This window comes from Sinocyclocheilus anshuiensis, unplaced genomic scaffold (genome assembly GCF_001515605.1).
Source record: "Sinocyclocheilus anshuiensis isolate Anshui unplaced genomic scaffold, SAMN03320099.WGS_v1.1 scaffold807, whole genome shotgun sequence".
Classification (NCBI taxonomy): Eukaryota; Metazoa; Chordata; class Actinopteri; order Cypriniformes; family Cyprinidae; genus Sinocyclocheilus; species Sinocyclocheilus anshuiensis.
This window is the reverse complement of record NW_015551077.1, coordinates 356,677-380,180: the sequence shown is the minus strand read 5'-3', so window position 1 is coordinate 380,180 and position 23,504 is coordinate 356,677. Positions and strand designations below refer to the sequence as shown.

Sequence of the window (23,504 nt, the reverse complement as noted above, 5' to 3'; positions counted from 1 at the left end):
GATATCGATTCTTAAATACCAAGAATCGATTAGTCTCGCCTGTTTTCAGTTAATGGACAGAACATTGAAGGGCACCTCCCATCCAATAAATTGCAATAAGCATTGTGCTTTGGTACTTTTAATATGAAACAAAGTCTCAGATTTCAAATTCTGTCCATTGTATTGGCGCTGTTTAATGTGGAGTGACAGATCGCTGTAGCGCCTCAGTTCAATAAAAGCGGCAGCACGAGGTGCATATGAACTGATCATCTCCTCTGCTTTAATACTAGTTATAGCACAAAATAAACATGACTAAACATCCGAAGGTATGTTAAAAGAAAGAGTACAACTTTACAATCCGTATCCTGTCTCATGTAATCGCTCAATCAGTGTTTCAGCCGCGCAAAGTCGTCAATATAACGTCTTGTAAACAATGTCACGTAATGTCACATTTACCTCAGAAAAACATATTCGGTGACCATAAACTCATTAGTCAGTTAGAAAAATAAACTGTAGAGAGGGGCATTTTGCTAAATATATGCACCATATAATATATTCAGTATAACTTTTACTGTTCTTCAATGTTCTTCAACGAATTGAAGAAATATTATGTAATTGTAACTTTTATTATAAAAACTTCATTAAGTGTAATTGAAGCAGTTGTATAGCCTAAAAAAGCAGTTTTAACCTTCAATATTATAGTAATGTAGTACCAACTGACTCGTGTATATTTTACAGCATTAGTTAAGATATTTTTTTTTTCCTTGAGGAAATTTTGCATGTGTACCAGATATATATCCAAAATAATCGATATTGAATCGAATAGAATCTAATCGCAAGCTTGTGAATGAGAATCGAATTGAATCGTGAAATTTGTGTCAAATTCCAGCCCTACAAAATACCATAGCATTTGAACATGGCCTTTGAATTTAGCAAAATACACTATGGGAAGCCTTAAAAATTATTTTGCTAGGATATGCACGGTTAGTTGCCGTTTTTTATTTGTATTTCACATTTTCTCTTCTGACCATGACCCAGATGAGAATCACTGCTTTGAGAGTATATTTAGTGTATCACAATCTTATTAGACTCTATTTAACTCTTCTTACAAGTTGAGATTATAAATGAACATTATTAAAAGGTTAAGTAATAAGGCACACGTTTACGCACTTCGTAAAGTACTGATGTAAAACAGTTGACTGTACTGGTCTGTAAAGTTTTCAATCATTCACTGTAATCACTTGTTTTCCCTGAGATTAGTGGTTAGTAGATTTCAAAGTTGTACTGTTAGCTTATTCTATGGATTTTCACAGTTTAATGTCCTGCGACATGATCGACTTGTGAATTTCCTGAGAGAGTGGAATGTATTTCTTTTGCGTCAGGTCCAGAAAGTAGAGAGGATCTCGTATTGATTTTGGGTCAAAGCCCTCCTCCACCAGCTTCACTTTCTTCATCTTGAAAGTTCCTGTGACTTCCAAGGAATTCTGAAAGACAAATTTGCCATCGAAGAGTATCAGAGAACCAAGCTGACACTAGAAGAGGATGGCGTCTACCAGCAGTATTTACGGAGGTAAGGCATCATACCTGAATTCGGATGAATCGAGGTCTGGCGTACACTGGAAGATAGTTTGCCAAAACACTGCATGTGGTGACGCAGTCAAACTCTCTGCCCTCTTTCAGTTTCACAGCTGCCATTCCAATCCTTCCTTCATGACCTTAAGATACATGAGATTTTAATGTGAAAATCCAATTAACAACATCCTTTGACTATACAGTATTTCAATGGATGAGAGAGCTGAGCAATTTAATGTTTTGGTTCCTTAAAAGAGTTCACTCAAAAATGAAAATTGTCATCATTTACTCACTCCAAACCGGTAAGAGTTTCTTTCTTTCTGTTGAACACAAAGAAAGATATGTTGAAGAATGTTGGTAACCAAACAGTTTCTAGTCCCCATTGACCTTCATAATATTTTTTTTCCATATTATGGAAGTCAATGGGAACCAAAACCATTTGGTTACCAACATTCTTCAAAATACCTGCTTTTAATGTTCAGCAGAAAAAGAAATTCATACAGGTTTGGAACAACTTGAGGGTGAGTAAATGAGATTTTTCATTTTTCGGTGAACTATTCCTGAATTGATTCTATTATCCTATAATAGAATAAATAGAATAGAATGGGGGGGGGCTTAACAGCTTATTATTTTAATTTTAATTAAAGTACCATTTATTGTAGAAAAACTTCTACAATAACAACATTTCTACAAAAGTTCCTTATTTACAAGTAATTGAACTGATTTCAATCTCAAGCCCTACATCCTGAATGATTTTGGGTTCACTTTTAAAGTAATTTTGTAAGTGTGGCTCGCAAGTCATGAACAGATTTGATCCAATGTGTGAATCGGTGAATCGGATTCAAATTACTAGAAAGATTCAAATAATACAGCCTTCCTGTAGTTCAAACAGTAGATCACGGCACTAGCAACGCCAAAGTCATGGGTTCAATCCCCAAGGAAATCAGCAACTTGAATGCATTATTAGTCGCTTTCGATAAAAGCATCTGCCAAATGAATGTAATGATACTAAAATAAACTGGCTCATGAAGTGAATCATTCATTAATAAAACTACACTGATCAATGCAGACATTCAGGAACCATCAATTGAATGAATTACACATCATGAAACCCATTCCATTCCCAACCTCTTACATTTCAAATCATGGCTATTTGCAGATATAACATCTACCTTCAACTTTGACTCCATACACATTGGCCTCCTCAATGCAGTCCACCATCATGAGAATATCTGCCACCTCAGTTGTAGCCACATTCTCTCCTTTCCACCTGCAATTAACAAATGTTAATGCAATGCTTGAAACTCTTAAGTGTGCAAATGATGGTTCAGCTAAAGCTCTGCTACCTGAACGTGTCTCCAACTCGATCATGAAAGTAGACAAAGTTGTCGTGGTCGATCCTCAGCAGATCTCCACTGTTGAAATACAGGTCTCCTTTCACAAACACATCACTGAGTCTCTTCTTCACCGTCTGCTGCTTGTTCCCAGCGTAGCCGACAAAAGGGGTGTGTTTTGTGATTTCCCCAACCAGAAGGCCCACATCATCTACACAACATTAATATCAACAATTGTAGGACTAAAGCTGCACATGCAACATGTTCAGTGTTAAACATTCACTTTTTATGACAATGTTTTTAACAAAAGGTGTCTTAAAACCTCAAATACTAGCCTAAACAAACACCTCATACTATCTTTACTGATGCCACATGGCAATAAAATGAAGTATATCATAAAACCCACCAAATTAGCACCTGACTGACCTTTTCCGACTGGGATACACAGACCCTCAGTGTTCCTCACCGGCTCTTCTTTTTCAATGTCAAACTTAACGATGGCAAAGGGGAAAAACACCTATGGAATACAATGGCAATCAAGCTGACTTTGCACACAAATGCCTTTCTCAATGATAAGAAATATGTAACGTCACTCACCTTGCTGAGAATATTGATACGACCGACCACTCCGACTTTATCGGTGTAATTGATGAAGCCGACATTTCCTTCTGTGGCGGCATAGAGCTCTCGGACATGAATGCGTCCGAAACGGTTTAGGAACTCTTTCCAGACATCAGCTCGTACGCCATTTCCAATGGCAACCCTCACATTGTGGTCTTGGTCATTGTCTTTCTGCAAAGTGAAAACACAACATCCTGGTTTGTGGTTTTGTCTTTGCACTGTCCCAAAGATTTCCAGCACAAAACACTGTAACTCTGTCCACAATCTAGCAGTAGCCCCTCACTGCAGAACACAAGATCCAGGGGGCGTGGTTGGATCCACATCTAGGGGGTGGAGATTGGTAGGTTTAGGGGTGGAGAAAGGTGGGTTAAGGGATCGGGGGGTGGAGATGGGTAGGTTTAGGTATATGTAAGATGGGAGGAGTTGGATCTGGATCTTGTGTTCTGCAGTGAGGACCATCTCCAATCTAGTGTGCTACCTTATAAGGGAGCATGCTAACAGTCATAAAACCTCACAAGTGACTGAATCGGACCACTTTACATAGTTAGGCCACAGCAATAGTGCTCCTGTATGCTGGAAGTTCCTATAGTTCAAATAGTAGAGCATCCTTAGCAACACCAAGGTTATGGGTTCAATTCCCATGGAATGCATGATCTGATAAAATGCACTATATACTTTGACTGCAAAGCAAGTTGTTTTTAAAAAAAAATGCGTAAATGTAGGAAACTCCTCCCACACTTGGTTCCAATTGAGTTTCGTGTTAGCATGTTGCTAAGTTAACAGGTGCAGTCACCGTTGTTCTGCGAATTTTCACTGGTGAAATCGAGTCATACACAAATACTGAATGAAATGGTCAACTTTAAGTGTTATGCTTTCGCAGTGCATTCTGGGATTGCCTTCTCAGTAAGTCTTAAGGTGCATTCACATTTACCATTGTTGGGCAACTTTTCGTAGCTGAAATCCATTCGTTTCAATAGGAATCTATGCAATCTAAAATTTGGCATAAGGGTGAAATATTTCCCCACTCAGATTTCGCAATGGGCTCCAGTTGGTCACACAGATTCAAAGTCTACTTGGTTTGAAAGTGACTTCTGTGTGAGCTGTGCTTCGAAACCTTTGCGAATCATTTGTTTCGAAACAGTGGTTCAGAGCGCATATCAAAATGCCAAAGTCACGTGATTGCAGTAAACAAGGCTTTGTTACGTCAGAAACGTTTCGAAATTTCAATAGTTCGCCTTAGGGGGGCGATCTCTGTGAACCTGTGAATCATGCGAGTTCACTTGCCCCGCAGCGGCGAACCACTGCATCAGCGTCTATGGTTTTTATACGATCTCAGATCAGTTTGATCAATTTGTAGACATTTTTAATGAGACATTTGTGTAATTAAAAGGATGAGTAGTAGTTAATAGTCTCTACTGGCCTGTTTATACAAGCTCTCTATAAAACAAACAAAACAAGCACTTGCAAATTAATAATAATTATTTTAAAGATGCATATTATACAGACACTTCAGTATTTTATTAAAGATGCATATTATACAGACACTTCATTTTTAATGGTATTTTATTATTTTTATTGCATTTAATATATTATACTTTCAAGAAAGCATTTGCATTGGGTTTGTAAAAGCTGTTTTTATGCATGTTTTAGAGTTTTTGTTACACAGTTTTGACCAGCAGGCGTCACCAGCATGTGCACTTCGAAACAGTGAATCGAATTGATTCGAAGCTTTGAAATGGATCGTTTCTCCCATCACTATGCTACACTAGTGACAATGGACCTTTTTTGCCCACAAAATGTAGCTGAAATTTCAGTAATACAGTATGACTGCACTTAAGGCAGTATAATTTTGCTGCCTACATTTTGAACAAGTCTTCATAACAGAAGTCTAGGCAGCTAACTAGGTTTTGGTACGGAGCTAATGACAGTTCAAGCCCCTAAAAACAAATTATAAAGAGAAATATCTCCACACTTGTAAAACATATGGACTTTTACCTTTGGCATATTGCAGAGGTAGCGCAGTGTTTCACCAATGTACTGCATCACAGTTATGTTGTACTTCCTACAGTCATCCCAGAACTGAGAGGCAGAAAACTTTCTCCGCAGAACCACAGTGTTTCCTGGAGAAAATATGAAGATGTAAGCAGCACTATATAAAACCACCAGACAAGAATTTCTAAATAGAAAAAGTAGCGTACAATATAATCCATTATACCTCTTTCAATGGATCCAACAAGTCCGATGAGGAACCCGGCACTGTGATACAGAGGCAGATTGATGTAGAATATGTCTTTAGACGTCACTCCACACACACCCTGGATGAACGACGAAGCCCAGACTCTCTCATGGGTCACATACGCTGCTTTAGGAAGACCTCCATAGACCAAAATACCAATGTTATTTAGGGATCCATATTATATGACTCCTTAAGTGCTGTGTATATATATATATATATATAATGTTATTTAGGGATCCATATTATATGACTCCTTAAGTGCTGTATATATATATATATATATATATATATATATATATATAGTGACTATACACTGCTGTTCAAGTTTGGGATCAGTAAGATTTTTATTACTTTATAAAGAAGTCTTATGCTCATCAAGGCTGCATTTCTTTGATCAAAAATACTGAAAAAAACAGTAATATTGTGGAATATTATTAGAATTTAAAATAACAGTGTTCTATTTTAATATACTTTAAAATATAATTTATTGCTATGATCAAAACTACATTTTCAGCATCATTACTCCAGTCCTTCAGAAGTCATTCTAATATACTGATTTATTATCAATGTTAGAAACAGTTGTGCTGCTTCATATTTTTTTGGAACCCATGATACGTTTTTCAGGATTCTTTGATGAATAAAAAGTAAAAAAAAACAGCATTTATTCAAAATAGAAATTTTGTAACAATATACACTACCGTTCAAAAGTTTGGGGTCAGCAAACTTTTTTTCTTTTTCTTTTTTTTTTTTTTGAAAGAAATTAATACTTTTATTCAGCAAGGATGTGTAAAATTGATAAAAAAGTTACAGTAAAGACTTGTATTGTTACAAAAGGTTTCTATTTTGAATAAATGCTGTTCTTTTTAACTTTTTATTCACCAAAGAATCCTGAAAAAATTATCACAGGTTCCATATATAGTATATTAAAATAGAACAGTTTTATTTTAAATTGTAATAATATTTCACGTTATTACTGTTTTTTTCTGTATTTTTGATCAAATAAATACAACCTTGATGAGCATAAGAGTTTTCTTTAAAAAGTAGGCTAATAAAAATCTTACTGATCCCAAACTTTTAAACGGCAGTGTATATTTAGCATTAGCAGTATTGGCCTGCTTTGATATGCTATTCAATGTAATATAACAATAAACTTTACATAATCCACTAAATGTGGCCTTGTCAGATACCTGTAGTGCCAGAAGTGTAGATATACAGTGCTGTAGTCCTGATATGGATGTTGGACCTGAGAGACAGGGACAGCGGCTTATCTGAAGCTTTGGCAATGGCTTGACCGATACACTGAATGCCGTCTGTAGTGCACTCATCTGACAGGAGGTATACCGTTATCCCCTTCTCTTTCAGTGCCGGCAATATCTCCTCAACAGCATCAAGAAGCTCTGCGAGAGTAACACTTCACTGCAAAACTCTCAAGAAACTGACACACATGTAAGACTCTGAAACATGTCAACCCTATGAATTATCGTAATCACCATAATTCAGAGGGTTGATGTGTTTTAGAGTCTGATTTTCAATATGATATCTGATTTAAACCAAATCTGTTAACATTAACAAAAACAGTTTCTGATATCAGGCCTGTTTTCGCATGCACAGCACGTGCTTGAGTCCTCTAGGCCAGTGTTTCTCAAACCTTTGTCTTATGTACCCCTTAAATCCATAAGTGGGGCTCAAGTACTGCTTCATTATGTGCTCATTTTCTCATATTATCCACCGGATAATATTTTCAACTCGGAAGTTAGCTATTTCTTATAAATATGCTAGACTTATAGGTAAATAACTAGAGGATTAACAAAGTGCAGTACATGGTAAAGCTATTTCAGGCTACAAACCTCTGTTTACGGTAATGTATTATTAAAGTATTATTAAATGTAAAAGATTATGCATACCAGTTTGTAACATCAATAAGCATAACAGACTGTTTTTGTACAGCTAAAATAACTGGAAGTGACTGATACCGGAAGCCTCGCACATTAATGGCCGCACTTTTGTATTTGTAGGAAATAAAGATGACCAAATAAATCTAGCTGTGGTGGTGGTTACAGCATATATCTCCAACTACCCTTCCATCTGGCATCCTTCCATTCCATACAATAATCAGTTTCATTCTGGATGGGTTTGTGCCAAAGAAACTACACAAATATTATATACAGTGGCGTGAAAAAGTGTCAGCCCCCTTCCTGATTTCTTATTTTTTTGCATGTTTGTCACACCATTAAAGTGTGACAAACATGCAAAAAAATAAGAAATCAGGAAGGGGGCCAACACTTTTTCACACCACTGTATATATAAAAAAAATTTTTTAAAAAGAGCGTGAGAGCGAGGCACACTTTCCTTACCGCTCTGCATACAGCGGCCTTACTGATGTGCTCTGCATCCACAATGTTATAGAAAAATACCATTTAAAAATGGTACCGTTAAAATAATTATGCATGTGGATATGGCAAAAAAAATCTAAATAATCCTCTCCCGATGTAAATGTAACTCCATGCAGCCTCCTCATCTACAGGATTCAGGATAAAAGGACATGCCGTTTTTGTCGCTTTCACAGTGTCTGCATGTTGCAAATATGTGCAATGAATGAATGTACCAGCGCTGCAAAAAATGCTTATCTTACTTAGTATTTTTGTCTTGTTGTTTCCAGTCAAAATATCTAAAGATTCTTAAATCAAAATGCATTTTCTACATAAGAAAAATAACAAGGTATTTAGTCTTTTAAGTGTATTTTTCTTATTTTGCTAATTATCTGCCAATCGGGTAAGAAAAATAATATTTTTTCCATTTGCATTAAGATTATTTTCTTGTTTTAAGTAAAATGCACTTAATTTAGAAGATTCCAAAATACTCACTAAGAAAAGCATTTTTGCAGGGTGAATGAATGAATGCATGCGGTATTAAAAGGGGGAGGAGACCGCAAGAAACTTAAGAAGTTTCCGGGTTTAAGAAGAAAACCTGCTCCTGACCAGGTTAGGTTCACCTCTCTTAAGTTATAAGGTATAAATTACCTCTCTTTCAGAGACGGGCTTGACTTACCCTGCTTCCTCGGGTTTGACAAACCTCCCATTCTGAAACGGAAAACCCAGAGTTTCCCTCATTTCGGGGTTAACATACTCGGAGTTAACTTTAACCTCCTTTCTGAAACGGGCCTCTGGTCATATCGCTGCGCGCAGGAACTATATCTTGTAGCGGAAGGATGCCAGTTAATCAATTTACTAAATAACATGCTTTTTTTATTATTACATTTTTATATTTTTACCCTCAATATTTTTATATGTAGTAACCTTTTATATAAGAAATAATATAGCTCAAACCCTGATAGATGTAACGAATATAGTCAGTAATTAGCACGCTGCACCTAACAACACCCTTTTTAATAGTGACTATATTCGTAATATAGCCTAATACGACCTCTTCTACTATATTGCGTAAGTGACTATCTTTTGACAGTCCCACTTTTAAAAGTCATAATTTCTGTTTTACATGTTTAAGAAAGCAAAGTATTTATCAAAAGTAGGCACGCATGTGGAACATGGTTGGAAACGAGTGTAAAGGCCTCACAGCATGACATTCCGATGCTACAGTAGCTGCTGTTCATGGATAGTAGCTCTACTGACTGACAGTGCGTATAGATCTCACCGGCAGCTGCTATAAGCACGTTCGCGCCGCAGCAGGAGAAGCAGTGAAGCAGTGATTTGGATCTGATGTTGAAGTTCAGGAGTGCTGCGGGACAGCCGAGCTTAGCCAGGCCGAGCCAGGTCCACACGAAGCGGGGTTCGTTGCCCAGGAACAGCGCGACCGAGTCCCCTTCTCTGAGCCCAGCCTCCGAGCGCAGCGCATTCGCTACTTTGTTACTCTCCTTATCCACCTCCTCGTAAGAGTAAGTCTTCCCCTCGAAATGAATGAACACTTTTCGCGGGTGTTTCTTCACCGCGTCCAGAAAGCAGTCCACAATACTATAGAACGGAGTTTTCCTTTTGTATACAATTAATCGGATACCGCATCCAAGAGCCCTGTACATATACACGCAGTCCTGGAAAAAATATGGGAAGAAAGTTTTCAGCAGTGCGGGGAGAAGAGCCAAGCCCGCGAGGAGAGTGAGCCACACATACATGTTTCCTAGAGTCTGGAAAACACAGGGGTTTGAGACTAACTATATGCCATAGCCTGACACCACTTCCACAGTCTTAAAATTCATGGGCCACATTCTCGAAATACAAGTTCAGCCCTTTTGGGGCTCCAGAGAGAGATTATATCATTCTGATCCACCCCCGACTCAAGAGCCTCGTCGGGTTGCCAGATCCTAAATCAAAGCGGTGCCTTGTTTACACACGCTTTTAATGAGAAACCATGGCTGTCAGTTCATTCAAATAATTAACTGTGATTTGTGGTTAAGTTGTAGGTTTTGCAAATTTTTAAGGGAAATGATGCTGAATTTGTTTCTGCAGACATTGCTTGTAATTTAATCTTTTTTGTGTGTACAAATTGCTTGTTGCTAGAATATTTTCATGTTACATCTGGTAAAAGTCTGTTAAGAGTATTATCTTCCAATCAAAGATTTTAGATTTGTTGACAATTGTGTTGAGGGGACAAATTACAATTTTGTTCATTTCTTTGTTGCTACGGTTGTACACTAAACTCAAAACATATTTTGAGCTCCTCGGTGCTTAACTACTGTAAACCGAGGAGCTCAAAAAAAAAATCTTTATTGTGTGTTCATGTTTAATTCCATGCAGTGGCACTAAATAATTATATATTAGTAAGGTCATCATATTATAGAAACTTATTATGTGAGCTGATATTCAAATTATTTAAAGACTTTATGGAGCATTTCTTATTCATTTCAATATTTCATTTTCAAATACTCTCTAACCATTGATATTAAACAATAAAATCAAATATTGTATTAATACTGACAATTACATTTTAAATGTCACAACATTCACTTTTTAAAAAATTATTATTATTATTATTTGTAATTACATTTTCCACTCAAATAGTTATAGAAAAAAAAAAGATATTTAGTGCAGGAATATTTTAAACTCACAATATGGCAACCCTCATCCAATTCAGCCTTTGAGACTTGAGCAAGTGGGAGGGTTTCTCTGGGAACCAATCATCTTACAGCAAACTCTTAAGAAATTATTTGTTCACTGCAGACTACAGGGGAAAGAGAGTATCAAATTCTTAGAGACTTTTCAGACTGACAATCAAGTACTTTTAATTTTTTAATTGTCTTTTTAAACAATATTGCCAAACAATAGTATGATACAAAAAAGAAAAAGAAAAAAAACTTGTGAAAGGATCTTATTTAGAAAATATTTTTTTACACCATAATTTGTTGAATTTACAATTGTCTTTGGTATGGACAATATATATATGCACATACATTTTTTGTGTTATTTGTGATCTCTGGACAGTTATTATCTTGTAAGTGTACATTTAAAATCAGGAGTCTGAACAAATAAAAGATCCGATTTTTTCATTATAAATTGTAACAAAGAATACTGCTCTTCACAATCTGAAGCGACCGTCCAGTATCGACTGATATGCGTCACGTGTCAGAGGTCTGTAGCTTTTCACCGTCTCATCTAAAACAAACAGAAGGTCCGTGATTACAGCAGGGTTGAAGCCCTCCTCTACCAGCTTCCCTTTCAGCTGTTTGAAGGTGCAAGTCACATCCAAACAATCCTGTAATGAGAAATCCTTTCACTTATTTGAGAAATATGAAAGAGTACATAAATATTTTGATACTACCAAGGGATCATGCATTCAGAAAGAGCATTATGACGTTACCTGAATCCTTATGAAACGTGGTCTGGCATAAGAGGGGAGGTAAGTGGTCACATGACTAAAAATGTCTTCAGGCTCAAACTGATGGTCTTTCTTTAGTGTGATGGTAGCCATTCCGGTCCTCCCCTCATACCCTTCAAATTTAAAAAAAAATATATCAACAGTGTCACTAATATGGGTGAGAATATCAACTGGATGGTTTAAAGGGCATAAGAGGGGAGGTAAGTGGTCACATGACTAAAAATGTCTTCAGGCTCAAACTGATGGTCTTTCTTTAGTGTGATGGTAGCCATTCCGGTCCTCCCCTCATACCCTTCAAATTAAAAAAAAAATATATCAACAGTGTCACTAATATGGGTGAGAATATCAACTGGATGGTTTAAAGAAATAGTTAACCCAAAAATGAAAATTTGCTGAAACTCACCCCAAGGCCATTCAAGATGCAGATGAGTTTGTTTCCTTATCTGAACCTAGAGATTCTGAGAAATGTAGCATTACATCACTTGCTCACCAGTGGATCCTCTGCAGTGAATGGGTGCCGTCAGAATGAGAGTCCAAACAGCTGATAAAAACATCACAATAATCCACAAGTAATACTAGTCTATAATCCCTAATAATGCTTCCTCCAGTAAAAAAAAGTCCATCCACTGTTGTCCTCTAACATCATAATCCACCCACATATTTGTTTAGATCTGTTTTGGACTGTTTTCACTTGTAAACGGTGCTTGATCTGTGCATATTCATCTCCTGATTCAGACAAGACGACTTTTTCACTGGAGGAAGCAATATTATGGATAGAGGACTCATAAAAAAGTGTTAATGGATTTGTTTCTTACAAACACGCAGCTTTTTGCTTCACAAGACATTAACTGATGGGCTGGAGTGGTGTGGATTACTTGTGGATTATTGTGATTGTGATGTGAACTCTTCATTCTGACGGCACCCATTCACTGCAGAGGATCCACTCATGAACAAGTGATGTAATGCTACATTTCTCCAAATCTGTTCCCACGAAGAATCAAACTCATCTGCATCTTGGATGTTCTGAGGATGAGTAAATTTTCAGCTAATTGAAATTTCTGTATGAACTGTTTTAAAAGGAGTAAAATAGCATTAAACCTGAAACTGTAACTCCGTATGTGTTTGCTTCCTCAATACTCGTTGCCATAGTCAGGATGTCAGACACTTCATTTGTGGAAACATTTTCCCCTTTCCACCTGAGATGAAGAGGACCATGCATTTAAGATTTGGCTATTTGATTGTAATGTTAAAGCTGTAACTTCTGCTTTAAAGTAGAGCAATAGGGCTGGCCAGTTCCAAAAGTTTTGGAATCAACTTCGATTCTGATTCCTGGTTCTGGAATTGACTCTGGAATCAATGTGGTTTTCAAATCGTTTATTTATTTGTAACATTAGAGGAACATGTTCACTAAATCTTGCTCTGGCTACATGATAAACTGTAATGGCTTACATCCTTATTGTATTCATCCTAATATTCACTGATTATTAGACACCTAGAACAAATGTGTTTGTGCATCAGTGTCTGTATTGCATGTTTTATTTCATTGTAGGAGACCGAATTGAATTGGACTTCTCATCAGTATAGTGAGCAACTGAGAGGCATATTAATGATTAGCTCTGTTGAACTATTAAAGAGGAGTCAAATCCCTTTGATGGAATCGATTCCAACCTTTGGAATTTAAATGCAATGCAACCTTTCCCAATGCCTTAAAATTGATTATTTTTGGAATCAATTCCCAGCCCTATAGAACAACATTTTTAATGGCATTTTTTTCACCTAAAAGTGTCGCCCACCCGATCCTGAAAGTAGATGAAGTTTTCGTGGTCTGTCCTGAACAGATCTCCAGAGTTGAAGTAAACATCGCCCTTCTCAAACACACCGTAGAGTTTCTTCTTCTCGGTCTGTTTGGGATCCCTGGCATATCCAGCAAATTGGGCCTTTTGGGTAATCTTTGATACTAGTAGGCCTGTCTCACCTGTATAACAGTCAATGACACATTAATGACATTCTTCAAAGTAAAAAGCAAACAATTTTGCTTTATTCATCTATTTTATGCATACAAACATGCTTCCACAGAAGAACATTTTACTTGCCTTTAGCTACTTCTATGCAAAATCCATCTGTGTTTCTCACAGGCTCCTCTCGTTCTTGGTCAAACTTAACCAATGCATATGGATAGAGTTTCTGAAACAACATTAAAATGTTCAGACAATTTCAAGATTTTAGAACAGCTCTCATTTCTCTACTTCTGATTTCTCTAACTTGATGAATTGCGAGTAAAAGTAACGACCACATTCAGAGTAAATCTACCTTATGAAAAAAATTCACTCTACCGATGGCCCCGATTTTCCCAGCGTAGTTCAAAAAGCCCAAGGTTCCTTCGGTTGAGCCGTAAAACTCTTTGATGTCAACATTGCCGAATCTGCTTATGAACGTCCTCCACACCTCTGGTCTGATCCCGTTCCCTAGGGCCATTCTAACGTTGTGTACTTGGTCGCTAACACGCTTGTAAGGACGAGAGAACAAAGATGAGAAAACAGCCTAATATGTACGGCAAACAGAGCAGTGCAGACAGTGGAGTGGAGAGTGGGGTAAAATGTGTCACCAACAAAACTGTGCATTCATATACAGCTGCCTGTGATTGAGAAGATTATATAAGAATGCATTACAACAACAACAAAAAAGTTAATTTTGTCACGTTTTTGTCATGTCACATTTCTCAAAAACTTACCTGTGTGCCAGATGCCTCAGGTAAATTGTCATAGTAGTGACAGTCTTTATTGCATCCAAATGTCATTGTTTAGCCCAATAAAGGATCTTTATTCTTTTCTCTCATGAATTTAACATGAAAAAATATACTACAATAAAATATTTAAAATCATATAAACAACTAATTTGAGTTCATATTTTTATTTGATGTAAACTGTTCATATTCCAGGTGATAATGATTTAACATACACTACTGTTAACTTTTTCTTTACTCTATGGCCAGAGGGCAACTTCAAAAGATTGGCTCAGCTTACCCCACATCAGAGGGCAACCAACACAACCTTCTTTTCAAAGTACAGTAGATGACAAAAAATAAAAGAAAAATAATAATAAAAGAAAAAGATTCGGTGGTTTGCTGTTTGGCTTCTTAAAATGTTCAAATACCTTTGGTGTATTGCAGAGGTAGCGCATTGTTTCTCCAATATACTGTATCACAGTCACATTATATTTTCTGCAGTCATCCCAGAACTGAGAGGAAGAAAACTTGCTCTTCAGGACAACAGTGGCTCCTGAATACAAAACAAACCAAAGCATAAAACAAAAGGGAAAAAGCCAAAACCCATGAAAGCATGTACACATGCATAAAAAAAGCAAAGCAAAACAAAATGAAAGTCAGCATCCATGAAAGCACATTCAAAACAAATCAACATTTATGAAAGCACGCACACAAAAAAACAAAATCAACATCAACATCCAGGAAAGCACGTAAACAAAACTAAAAAGTAAAGCAAAACAAAACGAAAGTCAGCATCCATGAAAGTACGTACACAAAAAATAAAGCAAAGCAAAACAAAATCAACATCCATTAAAGCATGTACAAATACACTAGTGCTGTCAAATGATTAATCGCATCCAAAATAAAAGTTTTTGTTTACATAATATATGAGTGTGTACTGTGTATATTTATTATGTATATATATCAATACAAACACATACATATACATATATTATGTAAACAAAAACTTTTATTTTGGTAGCGATTAATCGTTTGACAGCACTAAAATACACAAAACAAAACTAATTTTTTGGGATTACCAACACAAAATACAAAAGAAAAAAATGTCACACCTCTTTCAATAGCACCGCCGAATCCAACAGCAAAGCCGGCACTGTGATACAAGGGAAGGCAGATGTACACCACATCATCAGACTTCACACCACAAATGGAAAAAAGGGAGGCTATGGCCCACAACCTCAGCTGAGCAATCACTGCTGCCTTAGAAAGACCTGCAGGGGACACGGCTCATGAAATCCACGGCTTCACTCGCTTATTAATTACAGATTTGTCATTTTGCTGGCACTTCTATTTATTCTCTCTAGTGCAAAATCATCTTCAGTCAAAAATAGAGTACAATAATGCATCAGTCACTGAATTCTATCCTACCTGTCGTGCCTGACGTGTAGATGTACGCCGCTGGGCTGCTCAATGTGATGTTGGCCCTCAGGTCTGCAGGAATAAGCTCATCTGAGGCCTGCGCGATCTTGTCTGTAAGACTCTTCATTCCCTCAGTGGTCACATGGTCAGTCAGTATATAGACCGAGATTCCCTGCTCTCTCAGAGCGGGTAGCACCTCCTCAACAGCATCCTGCAGTTCTACATGAGGGGTTTTCATTACATTAGGTGTGCATTACACAATTTTAATGCACAGCTTGGAGGCAAAGAATGATGGAAGCATGTATCTGCCATGGGATAAATAAAAAAAGGTCTTTTTTTCTCACAATTCTGAGTTTATATCTCACAGTTCAGACTTTTTTAATTGCAAGAATAAATCAGAATTGTGAAATACAAACTCAGAATTGCGTGATGTTAATTCACAATTGCGAGAAAAGTCTGAATTGTGAGCTATAAATTCACAACTGCGAGAAATACGGTGAGAATTGCGAGAAATAAACGTTCAATTCTGAGATAAAAATAGAATTGCGAGATAGATTTTAAAATAACTTGCAATTGAGTTGCCAGATGTTAACTTGCAATTGCGAGATATAAACGTGCAATTCTGAAAAAATTAAATTAAAATTAGAATTACGACATAAGTTTTTATTTTTTATTATGTGGCGGAAAAAACAAAGCAAACATACAATAAATAAATAAATACATAAAAAAAAACTGCAAGAAATAAATTGCGAGATGTAAACTTAGAACTGTAAAAAAAAATTAGATAAAAAGTAAAAAATTACCATTTTTTACCCGAAATTACGCAACTATCTGACTTAGACCCTGATCAGACAGAACGTGTTTTTCAGGCATAAACGGCACGCAAACCGCCCACTGACAATAGAAAACAATATAAAAAAGGGGCCTCTCACTGCAAAAAATGCATCGTCTGATCGGGGCCAAAACCAATATGATCAAATAACACCAAAGCCTCTCATTTTCCTCTTAAGAAAAAAAAAAGCTCTTAAAAAGTTCTTGAGAAAAGATTAGAACTTAAGAATTTTCAGGAACTGCACTTAAAATTAATTCCAAGACGTTCATAAGAATGTTTGTTCCTAAGAAATTTCTTAACATTTTTTTTTAATAGGCATAAACAAAGTGTTGAGTTTAAAATTACTTGTAAAAGGCATCTCGGAACACACTGCTCTAACTTAGCCAAGAAACATATACAGACGTTTGGATCACTATAGTTCATTTAATCCGTGTTAATAAATGTTAATAATAGTGTGGAGACAGACAGGTCAGGGACATCACAGATACTATAAGTCAACAGCTTTACAGTGAATACAGTTACTACATCAAGCACTGACTGCATCTGACAAATAAAGCCTTGAACTGAAGGAGTCACAGTACCTGCACCAGCTATCAACACAGTGGCCCCACAGCAGGTGAAGCAGTGCACAAGTGATTTGGATCGGATGTTATGATTGAGAAGAGCAGCAGAACATCCGATCTTGGCCAAAGCCAACCACATCCACAAGAACATGGGCTCATTTCCTAGGAGGAGCGCAACTGTATCTCCTTCATGAAGATCTGCGTGCTTCAACAAACTCCTCGCGATCTTATTACTCTGTTTATCCGACTGCGCATACGAGTATGTTTCATCCTGGAACCGAATGAACGCTTTGTGTGGGTTCTTCTGAACCGAATCCAAGAACCGATCCACTAAGGTATAGAAAGGTTTGGATTTGAGATATTTAGTCGTACGGTATATACAGTGGGTACGGAAAGTATTCAGACCCCCTTAAACCCAATTGAGCATCTCTGGAGAGACCTAAAAATGGCTGTCCACCAACGTTTACCATCCAACCTGACAGAACTGGAGAGGATCTGCAAGGAGGAATGGCAGAGGATCCCCAAATCCAGGTGTGAAAAACTTGTTGCATCTTTCCCAAAAAGACTCATGGCTGTATTAGATCAAAAGGGTGCTTCTACTAAATACTGAGCAAAGGGTCTGAATACTTAGGACCATGTGATATTTCAGTTTTTCTTTTTTAATAAATCTGCAAAAATGTCAACGATTCTGTGTTTTTCTGTCAATATGGGGTGCTGTGTGTACATTAATGAGGAAAAAAAATTAACTTAAATGATTTTAGCAAATGGCTGCAATATAACAAAGAGTGAAAAATTTAAGGGGGTCTGAATACTTTCCGTACCCACTGTAGCTACTGCTATCCAACGCGCGTACGTGGCCTCTTTGATAAAGTAAGGATAACGGAATCTTAATGCAAATAAAAGTAAAACAGCACTTACAATAAACCAAAACATCATGAGATCCGATTCCTTTCCACTAAACCTACTTTCTAATAGAGCGCAGCATTTAGACATAAAGTGCAGTGTAGGCGGTGCTTCGTTTTGTGGGAATGGACACAGACTGGAGCAGATAGTTATGAAATGAAGCGATATTGACAAATAGAAAACATTTGAACAGTTCGCGACGCTGTAAACTACAACCCTGTTAGCATATTAGTTCTCTTTTAAAGTAATTAATAATAATACCATACAGTTCTAAGAAATCAACCAGCTATCCCCTTATCCTGTTGATTTCCCCCCTCGTGTCTCGCAGAAAATCCTAGGAACACAAACAAATGATGTTCAATTCAACATTGTTCAGAAATGTCCTCGCGTTTCTTAAAAAATCGAAAGACACGAGTCAATAAATTATGGCAGGATTGTCCATTTCCCCCGTAAAATGTCAACCCTGTTACTATTATGTTGTATAGTAAATGTTTGTAGAAAGTGGATGTTTGTAGTAAGTTCACAACGTGAAAGAAAACGGTTACCTTTAATACCTGCATATATATTATATATGCATTTAGCTTGAGATGTCACGTTAATAAATAGTTAATTAATACTTAAATACATTACTCACCTAATATTTCATGATACAGTATATTGTGATATAGTGCATATAGTAAAGAATCGAGACAAAGATTTGATTCCTTCAGTGTCAACCATCATTTCATTTCAATTACTCTATAAATTATATTGTGATAATAGCAACTTTTTTCAGGAAGTTAATTATTTAAAGAAAAGCTTAAAGGGTTAGTTCACCCAAAAATGAAAATTCTGTCATTAATTTCTACCTCATACGACCTCATGTCGTTCTAAACCCGTAATACCTCCGTTCATCTTCGGAACACAAATTAAGATATTTTTGATGAATTCTGAGAGCTCTCTGACCCTCCCATAGACAGCAATGTAATTACCACGATCAAGGTCCAGAAACATAGCAAGGAGATCAGTAAAATAATCCATGTGACATCAGGGGTTCAACCGTAATTTTACAAAGCTACGAGAATACTTTTTATTCGCAAAGAAAAGAAAAATAACGACTTTATTCAACAATTCGTCTCCTCCGCGTCACCCCGGTGCCATTTTGGAGAATATTCGCTGGACGTAAACAGCGTATGTTGTTCTGTGTCAGCTGCGTCACGCGGATACGTTTTGATTTGAACGAAAACAACTTATCCGCGTCAGAGAGCTCTCAGAATTCATCAAAAATATCTTAAATTGTGTTCTGAAGATGAACGAAGAAGGTCTTACGGGTTTAGAACGACATGAGGGTGAGTAATTAATGACAGAATTTTCATTTTTGGGTGAACTAACCCTTTAAGTATTTTTTTTTTGTCACATTATCCTATGTGTTTTTCAAGGTAACAAACTTACTAAGAAATACTTAGTAAGACTCTTTTACAGTGTAATTGCTACACATTACATATACTTACTATATTAATAACAGTAAATTATGCATATTTACAAGCAACTAATCGTAAAATCAAACCCTAACTCTATAGTAAGTACATGTTAATTAATATTAGTCAATACTTATGAGTAATTACACAGTAACATGACTTCATTTCTTCCTGGGAAAACAAAAATATTAGAATATTACAAGTTTAGAACCACATGAGTGAATAAACTATGACCCAGTTGCCCAATTTCCCTTCAAAAAGTCAACCATTTACCATGGATTTTGTTTACTAAAAATTATAACAGAAAATAGGTTATTTCTAAAAAAAAAAAAAAAAAAAAAAAAAAAACTAGCATTAATTTTGTGTACTGTAGTTTTAAAACATGTCTATTTCAACCCTGTTACCTTTATCCCAGCCTATATAATATGTATCAATTTAGCTTAAATGGCATGATGTTAATGGAATAGAATGTTATTGTTAATAGAATTTATATACTTAAAACATAATTTTCCTGATATTTCACGTGATTTATAGTATAGTGTACATATCAGTGTATATCTGATAGATACACTATTTGTCTTATACTTAAAATTTTACAAAAATACGTTATTAAAAAACAACCTCATCTAACCAAAAAAGTTCACTAACCATTTCATAGAATGACCCAGATGATGTATAATAATCTTTGACCTCATCTTATCTGCCAGTGGACTTTGATTGGAGGCACAGACACAGCCTGAGGAATATAACACATCCTTAAGGATAAACTGCAGTCAGGTGTCTGGAATGTAAGATAATGATAAACTGTCACTTTGTTCTTTGTGTTTTATGCAGCATGTGAAAAATTATGATGGTGAGGTTTGCTTATTCAGTATGGTAGCCTAAATATCTTGTGTGAAAGCAGATAACAGAAAAACAGTTTAATTAATGTAAAACTAGGATGCTTTATTAAGTTAAGAGGTAACAAATTCATGCACAGACAGTACAACTGCTAAGACGTTTGGCTCAAACAAGTACAAAAAAAAATCTTTGCACAAGCTTAACTCTTTTATATACAAAAATATGTTTGCTCAGTCACAAACAAATCCAAACTTCATTTCTGAAGCAGTGCCAATGGGCTGTCGAACCCACTGTCCTGCTGACGCACTTTCAACTCTGAAAATAAGCTCTTTGGACACTTTTTCCGGACACCATGTCCCTCACATCCAGGGATTGGCTCTCTGTGTTTGTTTGTTCTCCTGTCCGCACACACATTGGGTTTAGAGTAAGACGGAGGCTGAACGAACTCCTTGTATATCGTAACATCAGAGTTCTCGCCGATGGAGCTTCCAAAGTCCAAACCGCCGTTAACTGAGAACGGCTTTCCAGGCTCTGGATAGGAGGAGGTCAGGTGAATGTTGCTGATGAAGTTGGATCCATTACTGGTTAAACTCCAGTCACTGTGTCCGTCATCCCGAACGGGAGCTTCTTCGATCAGGAAGGACTGGATGGATGATGGATCCGTTTTACCGGACTCAAAACCCTCCATGAACATTTCCCTGCTCTGTTTTCTCAGTGTGACATTAGGGGTCCTGACAACGCTGTTAAAAACTCTATTGTGTGCAAAGTGTGTGTGCTTCTGAGTTACCTGAGCAACCGTAAAAGTGTCTTTAGATCCACATACCACTGCAGACCTGAGAGAATCTGGTTCGAGGGCTTTAGGTTTGACGCCTTTCTGTTTAGCCATCATGGATGTATAGTTGGTGTCCATTAGATTGTGGATCTGATGGATCTGTTTGTCCTTACCATCCTTGAGGGCTTCAGCTCCCAGCAATTTAGCAGGAGAACAGCTGGTTTCAATGTCCGTTTTGTCTGATCCACCTAAGCAAAAAACAATTTTCCCAGATTAAAGTGCTGTATCATGCTACAAATTAAGACTTGACTGAGTTGAGGTTTTACCTTGAGAGTTCTGGGTTCTCAAAAGCTTGCGTTTGGCCACCGGGGTCTCGAGGACTTTGGCCATGGTGGCCAGTTTGCTAGCAGCATTTATGATTTTCTTCTCAGCTCTGGAGACAGAACAAGAGCAGAATGAAGACCTAACCATAAAAACAGAGAGAAGATCATTTGTGGTTCCTCATACCCTGCGGCCTGGCCTCCGTCCTCCAGCAGCTCCTGCAGGCAGGTGAGGTAGCACCTGCGCATGCGTCTGGCTGTGTCCTGTCTTTCCCTCAGGACCTCAGTCCTGATCAGCTCTGCCGCCCGTTCCTTACTCTCCTGCAGGTAACGCAGCATGTCACCTACAAACACATCAACAAATCTCAAGTTCAATATTTTTTATTTTACTTAATTTCAGTCAACTTTGATTTCAAGTAACATTTGTTTTATGATTTTAGGTTTTATAAAAAAACACCACCACTCACCTCTGATTTTCTCCACGGCTTTCATGTATTGCTCGTTCATTTCCTCAAGACCTGCTTGAAGATTCTGCTGGCTGACTGAACCGCTGAAATTATTGATGAAGACCGTTAGTGTTGCTCTAAGACCTGCTGCACTCGTAGTCAATGACGTGCTCTTGTGAAAGAAATCAAACAAACTTGAAGTGTTTACAAACCCTGAAAGTGCATCTGCATTTGAGGTTTGTTTCAGTTCCTCAAGGGCTTTGAGATGACCCTGCTGCTCCTTCTGCAGGGCTGCCTCATGCTCATCTGATTCAACATAAAAAAGAAAAGATTAAAAATTGCTGTTCCACATGGTTTGCTTCTTACAGGGGTCCATTTTGTGCTAACCAATAATAATGTGATACTAAACTGATAATCAAATAAATCAATAAATGAACTGAGAAATCAAATCCAATTCTGAATCCAATTATTAAAAAAATAATAATAATCTAAACATGTAGATAGCATTCAAGCTTGTTTCTGCCACTGAATAAAAAAACAATAAAAAAGGTAATTGTGACCTTTTATCTCACAACTTTTTTCTTTAGAAATGCGTGATATAAAAATTATTTTTTTCTGAATAATTAATTTTTCAGTTCAGTTTATATCTCACAATTCTCACCTAATAACACACAATTCTGAGAAAAAAGTCGCAATGACCTTTTTAGTGGTGGAAGCGGGCTTCCATAAGATGAATACAATAATCAAAAAAAAAATGAATGAAACAAACTAATAAAAAGAAATTTCAGTAATAATGTGATACTAAACTGATAATCAAATAAATCAATAAATGAACTGAGAAATCAAATCCAATTCTGAATCCAATTATTAAAAAAAAAATAATAATCTAAACATGTAGATAGCATTCAAGCTTGTTTCTGCCACTGAATAAAAAAAACAATAAAAAAGGTAATTGTGACCTTTTATCTCACAACTTTTTTCTTTAGAAATGCGTGATATAAAAATTATTTTTTTCTGGATAATTAATTTTTCAGTTCAGTTTATATCTCACAATTCTCACCTAATAACACACAATTCTGAGAAAAAAGTCGCAATGACCTTTTTAGTGGTGGAAGCGGGCTTCCATAAGATGAATACAATAATCAAAAAAAAAATTAATGAAACAAACTAATAAAAAGAAATTTCAGTTTAGCAACAGGTAATATAACAATGGTGATAAAATGGTTTAAAAAATGTATAAATAAAATAGTATTGATTCATTTTTAGCCTTTTCCTACTTATTGATACAGACAGTACAGAGAAAACTGGAAATGATTGTGGGAAAAGACCAGTGCTGTTTTCATCAACCATTATTATTATTAAAATACAACATAAATATTAAAAAACAAATGTAAAGAACCTAACCCAAAATTAGTAATGTTGCCTTGGCAACATTAAAACTAAAGCTAAATTAAAGCTACATAAAAACTAATAAAAATGACAAAAGTACATAACAAAATGACTAAAAACTAAAATGAAACCTCAAAAATACAAAAATTAAAGCTTATTCAAAATAATAAAGAGAATTTCTTTATAGACTGAAAGGGTTAGTTCACCCAAAAATGAAAATTATCCCATTATTTACTCACCCTCAAGCCATCCTAGGCGTATATGACTTCC

The 23,504-nt window shown here is 36.4% G+C and overlaps 3 protein-coding genes across 3 annotated transcripts in view; all 3 read right to left on the bottom strand.

Annotated features, from left to right (window-relative positions):
* Positions 1-1,088: 1,088 nt before the first annotated feature.
* LOC107662449 (very long-chain acyl-CoA synthetase-like) lies at positions 1,089-10,038 on the bottom strand. The gene is made up of 10 exons (XM_016452476.1): positions 9,394-10,038; positions 6,930-7,139; positions 5,722-5,880; positions 5,502-5,626; positions 3,483-3,677; positions 3,312-3,402; positions 2,898-3,096; positions 2,724-2,821; positions 1,564-1,694; positions 1,089-1,463 (listed from the first exon to the last, which is right to left on the bottom strand). Exons 1-10 carry the CDS (start codon positions 9,866-9,868, stop codon positions 1,287-1,289), a joined length of 1,860 nt encoding a protein of 619 aa, XP_016307962.1. The 5' UTR covers positions 9,869-10,038; the 3' UTR covers positions 1,089-1,286.
* Positions 10,039-11,083: 1,045 nt separating this feature from the next.
* On the bottom strand, positions 11,084-18,209 carry LOC107662448 (very long-chain acyl-CoA synthetase-like). The gene is made up of 11 exons (XM_016452475.1): positions 17,937-18,209; positions 17,126-17,487; positions 15,722-15,931; positions 15,406-15,564; positions 14,722-14,846; positions 13,879-14,073; positions 13,662-13,752; positions 13,345-13,543; positions 12,667-12,764; positions 11,551-11,681; positions 11,084-11,445 (listed from the first exon to the last, which is right to left on the bottom strand). Exons 1-11 carry the CDS (start codon positions 18,098-18,100, stop codon positions 11,269-11,271), a joined length of 1,911 nt encoding a protein of 636 aa, XP_016307961.1. The 5' UTR covers positions 18,101-18,209; the 3' UTR covers positions 11,084-11,268.
* A 1,875-nt stretch (positions 18,210-20,084) lies between these two features.
* The window catches only part of cep152 (centrosomal protein 152), a 20,658-nt gene continuing 17,238 nt past the window's right edge, over positions 20,085-23,504 (bottom strand). Inside the window, exons 25-29 of the mRNA XM_016452474.1 lie at positions 22,058-22,151; positions 21,867-21,949; positions 21,587-21,743; positions 21,406-21,512; positions 20,085-21,327 (exon numbers count right to left, since the gene is read on the bottom strand). Coding sequence (XP_016307960.1) covers positions 20,561-21,327; positions 21,406-21,512; positions 21,587-21,743; positions 21,867-21,949; positions 22,058-22,151 — 1,208 coding nt within the window. The 3' untranslated portion in view covers positions 20,085-20,560. The remainder of the gene's footprint in view (positions 21,328-21,405; positions 21,513-21,586; positions 21,744-21,866; positions 21,950-22,057; positions 22,152-23,504) is intronic.

Bases quoted from the DNA above. Each gene is read 5' to 3' on its own strand.
- LOC107662448 (XM_016452475.1), bottom strand. From the start codon at position 18,100: ATGTCTAAATGCTGCGCTCTATTAGAAAGTAGGTTTAGTGGAAAGGAA. The intron at 14,847-15,405 runs GTGTGACATTTT...TTTTGTATTCAG, and splicing joins CGGCGGTGCTATTGAAAGAG to GAGCCACTGTTGTCCTGAAG. The intron at 14,074-14,721 runs GTATTTGAACAT...CGTCCTTACAAG, and splicing joins ACCTCTGCAATACACCAAAG to CGTGTTAGCGACCAAGTACA.
- LOC107662449 (XM_016452476.1), bottom strand. From the start codon at position 9,868: ATGTATGTGTGGCTCACTCTCCTCGCGGGCTTGGCTCTTCTCCCCGCA. The intron at 5,627-5,721 runs GTATAATGGATT...TATTTTCTCCAG, and splicing joins TGTTGGATCCATTGAAAGAG to GAAACACTGTGGTTCTGCGG. The intron at 3,403-3,482 runs GTGAGTGACGTT...TGTATTCCATAG, and splicing joins GTATCAATATTCTCAGCAAG to GTGTTTTTCCCCTTTGCCAT.